At 50.3% G+C, this 5000-nt stretch overlaps 1 protein-coding gene across 1 annotated transcript in view; it reads left to right on the forward strand.

The window, feature by feature from the left end:
- Positions 1–5000, forward strand: part of arhgef10la (Rho guanine nucleotide exchange factor (GEF) 10-like a) — a 123451-nt gene that overhangs the window by 24635 nt on the left and 93816 nt on the right. Inside the window, exons 13-14 of the mRNA XM_080545679.1 lie at positions 133–248; positions 3095–3222. Of these exons, the coding sequence (XP_080401805.1) occupies positions 133–248; positions 3095–3222 (244 nt within the window). The remainder of the gene's footprint in view (positions 1–132; positions 249–3094; positions 3223–5000) is intronic.

Genomic DNA, 5000 nt, shown 5'->3' on the forward strand with positions numbered 1-5000 from the left:
ATGAATGTCTCCCAATGAACTGATGACTGCACTGATAGTGTTTATGTCCTTAATGGACATAAATAAAGCATTTCAAATGTGTGTGTGTGTGTGTGTGTGTGTGTGTGTGTGTGTGTGTGTGTGTGTCTCTAGGGAAGGTGGTTCTGGGTCCCCCGCGTCTCTACCAGGACCTCCAGGAGCTGCAGCACGACCTGTCAGTGGTGGAGGGGGTCACTCTGCTGGTGGGCACGCTGCAGGGCACCTACCAGGTACACACACACACACACATCTACCAGGTACACACACACTCATACACACACACACACACACACACGACCTGTCAGTGGTGGAGGGGGTCACTCTGCTGGTGGGCACGCTGCAGGGCACCTACCAGGTACACACACACACACACACCTGTCAGTGGTGGAGGGGGTCACTCTGCTGGTGGGCACGCTGCAGGGCACCTACCAGGTACACACACACACACACACACACACACACACACACACACACACACCTATACCTACCAGGTACACACACACACACACACACACACACACACACACACACACCTATACCTACCAGGTACACACACACACACACACACACACACACACACACACACCTACCAGGTACACACACACACCTACCAGGTACACACACACACAAACCTACCAGGTACACACACACACACACCTACCCGGTACACACACACACCTACCAGGTACACACATACACAAACCTACCAGGTACACACACACACAAACCTACCAGGTACACACACACACACACCTACCCGGTACACACACACACCTACCAGGTACACACATACACACACACACACACATACCAGGTACACACACACACACACATACCTACCAGGTACACACACACACACACACACCTACCAGGTACACACACACACACACACCTACCAGGTACACACACACAACAAGGTGTTGTTGTCTTTCCACGTAAACACAGGTCTAAGCCCCTGACAACACACTCCGACAACACACCCTGACAACACACAACACACCCTGACAACACACAACACACTGACAACACACAACCCACCACAGCATTACATGAGCGTAGAGAGAGAGAGAGAGAGAGAGAGAGAGAGAGTGGAACTTGAAGAATTCCTAAACAAAGTGCAGTGTTGTCTGGGTGCCCGGGTGTACTGGGAGCAGCACAACAGCAGACCAGACTGAGCACAGAGACACAGAGAGGACACGTGTGGGGGGAAGCTTCATTCAGGGAAACTTCACATGGAAAATCAAAAAGAAGATTTAAAATGTAATTATACAAAAGATCAAAGACCAAAAAGAAGCTACAAATGCCTCCGGAAACATAAATTGATAAAAGCCTCCATTCTCTGAATATCCCCATGCCAACAGTTATCTGAATATCCCCATGCCAACAGTTATCCAGCAATACACTGTGGAGGGAGGGTAGATCATAGATGTGTCAGACATCCATCTGTGTGTGTATTTGTGTGTGTGTTTGTTTGTGCCTGTGTGTGTGTGTGTGTGTGTGTGTCTAAGAAGAACAGAGGAGCCTCCCCCCCCCCCCCCCCCCAACCCCCCGCCCAACCACCTCCCTCGACTGGGAGCTCAGCTGTGTGCAAATCAGGACACTTCCCCGCCGTAGCCTAGTAGTCTAGCCTGCCACCAACAAAACACTGCCAAAAAGTGTGTGTACTCCAGAGTGTGTACTCCAGAGTGTGTGTATTCCAGAGTGTGTGTACTCCAGAGTGTGTACTCCAAAATGTGTACTCCAGAGTGTGTGTACTCCAGACTGTGTACGGTAATGGAGTTATTCAAGTAGTCTAAATACAAAATAGATGAAGGTAGCCTGGTTTCTTCAAATTGTATAGAAAAGTTTCATTTAATTGTCTTTTGCAAAAGGAGAAGAATTTCAGACAAGCCAGGGTGTGTGTACTCCGGAGTGTGTGTGCTCCAGAGTGTGTGTGCTCCAGAGTGTGTGTACTCCGGAGTGTGTACTCCAGAGTGTGTACTCCAGAGTGTGTGTACTCCAGGGTGTGTGTGTACTCCGGACTGTGTGTACTCCAGCAATCACCAGAGAGCCTCGCAGAGGTAATGGCTGTTATTTGGGCTCTCTGCTCTTAATGAGCAGCCATGCCTTCAGAAGGAGAAGGCTGAGTTCTGTTCGACCCAGTTATCATCAAAATGTCCGACCGAACAAATATGGGAAACACTTTTGCACGGCTCATTGCCTTCAGTAAATGGATTTGATTCTATTTGACTGCGGGGACTATGGGGCTATGTACTGTAGCGTAAAACGGCAGCAGAAGGTGCCGTTATGTATATGAAGTTATGGCTGAAGGTATAAAAGTGCTTCAGCCATGGTTTGATGTAAAGCTCAATATTGCAGAGTAGTATTATAATATTAGCGCCTTGGGGGGGAAGGGGGGTGGGGTTGGTAGTGGGAGGGCGGGGGGGGGGGGATAGAGGGTGTGGGCGGGGGGGTGGGGGGGTCATAAAAGTGTGCTTATCACAGTAGAGGCTGGTGGAGGTAGAGAGGTAGAGAACTCAGAGGACGGGCTCGTTCCGTGCATTCTAATGAGCCCGTCCTCCGATTTCCCGCCTCCTCCGCCACCACGGCCTCCGTTGCGACAGACTCACTCCGTCCCGTGGCTTTGATGTAAAGCTCAATACCGCGGCGCACATTTTCTATGAGCCCTGTGGAGGGTTGTATAACAATATGTCATGATGTCAGGTGAGTGCATGGGTGGTGATGTGTGTACAGTATGAACATGTGAAAAGTGATGGATGCTTTTGAACACAAGCAAGGGAGAAATACAGTATGTGAGGAAGTGTGTGTGTCTTGGAGGGTGAATACAGTACGTGTCACCGTAAATAGTTTATTTCGATATGTTAGGAAGGAATGAAGCACAGCGGTGAATGCATGTACTCATCTGTGCATGTGCGTGTGCGTGTGCGTGTGCGTGTGTGTGTGTGCGTGTGCGTGTGTGTGTGTTTGGATCATAGGCCATGAACTTCATATCGATCTATCTTCTAGTGTATAACTCTCACTATGACAGCTGACTGTGTGTGTATGTGTGTGTGTGTGTGTGTGTTTGGCACGGTAGAACCTGAACACGACGGTGGCCCAGGACTGGTGCCTGGCGCTCCAGAGGCTGATCCGGATCAAGGAGGACCAGCTCCAGAGTGCCAACAAATGCCGCTTACGCCTGCAGGTCCCCGGCAGACCCGACAAGTGAGTAGAACCTCCACCAGCCGGCGCCGCCTGACCGACCTTCAACGTCGAAATGTGGTTGAAATAATGTCCGTCGGAATAACATCGAAACAACGTTTGATGCTAAAATCAATCTTTGAAATCGTTAAAAAAATCGAAACTAAATTCAACAGCGATTCAAGCTCCACGACATCGATTCACCCGTGAATACATGTTCAAATGCCGCCTGGCGCCCTTTTCCCCCCCACGGACCACCACGGACCAGGACCCACACTCAGGGGTCCTCGGGGGGGGGGGGCGTTCTGTTAAAGCCCGGTCCATAGCACCTCTCGAAGCCGACATCTCATCCTCCCGGTTTTATTCTCATGTGATTTGATGATTTAAAGAGGCCAATGTGAACGGTGAAAGACATGTTTTACACCACGCAGGCTTGACTCTTGACGCAGTAAATGGGTTGCTGATGAAATTGCCTCATCCATAACTCGGGAAAACAGGCCGTCACTCGCGGCATTAAAAGATAATAGCGGGTGACAAACATTTTAATGTGGCTCGGCGCCTAACGTTATGATGATGAAGGAGCACGCCGCCGTGTTCACTTACCCTCACTCTCACACACTCACACTCACACACACACACACACGCACACACACACACACACACTCACACTCACACTCACATGCACACACACACACATACACACTCACACTCACTCACACACTCACTCACACTCACACACACACACTCACACGCACGCACGCACGCACACACACACACACACACACACACACAGCTGGCTGGCCAATGAGAAGACCCAGCCTCCACACACGCACACACACACACACACGGACGGATCATTACCTGGTCATTCACAGAGTCGCTAACTCCAGAGCTTCAATAATTGTCAGTATTAGCCATGCTATTCCGGAAACTCAGACCGTTCATCATACGTTACGTCGTCAACTCAGCAGCACCGGTGTCCATGTCTTTTTGTTCCGTGATCGGAGTGTTTTCCGGCGGCGGCCATTGTGCTCCCTATTCTAGGTGTGACGTGGTCTTTGACTGACAGGTCTAATAGTCATATTTACATGATCACATGTGGAGCCATGTATGAGTCACTGTGGAGTGTGTGTGTGGAGGGAATGTGCCTTTCATACAAGTGACTCTGGACCTGGGGGGAGAGAAGGGGTGAGAGGAGAGGGGAGGGGAGGAGAGGAGATTACGGGAGGTGGAAGAGGAGGGGATGAGAGGATGAATGGAGAAGAGAAGAGTGCAGGAGGGGATGAGAAGAGAGGAGAGGAGAGGAGAGTACAGGAGGGAGAGGGGAGGAGAGGAGAGGAGAGTATCCCTTCCTCTCCTCCCCTCTCCCCAGGGACAGAGAGAGAGAGAGAGGGAAGACAGATTAGTAGAGCGTGGCTGCTAGTGCGGAGGGCATAACAAAGGGAAGAAGGGAGGAGAGGAGTAAGAAGGAGAGGAGAGCTGAGTGCTCTCAGGGTCACTGATAACGTCATTAGAGGCAGCGGACCAGAGAGACTCTGTGTCTGACATGTTGATATCGGGCCGTCATATATGACTACAGTTAACAGTACATCAGCCCTCGGACCGCGCTCTCGTCACGTAAAGCTCAATACTGCGGCGCACGTTTCCTATGAGCCCTGTGGAGGGTTGTATAACAATATGTCATGATGTCAGGTGAGTACATGGGTGGTGATGGTGTGTACAGTATGAACATGTGAAAAGTGATGGATGCTTTTGAACACAAGCAAGGGAGAAATACAGTATGTGAGAAAGTATGTGTGTCT

This window comes from Nansenia antarctica, assembly GCF_963989245.1.
Source record: "Nansenia antarctica genome assembly, chromosome: 15".
In the NCBI taxonomy this organism is placed as follows: Eukaryota; Metazoa; Chordata; class Actinopteri; order Argentiniformes; family Microstomatidae; genus Nansenia; species Nansenia antarctica.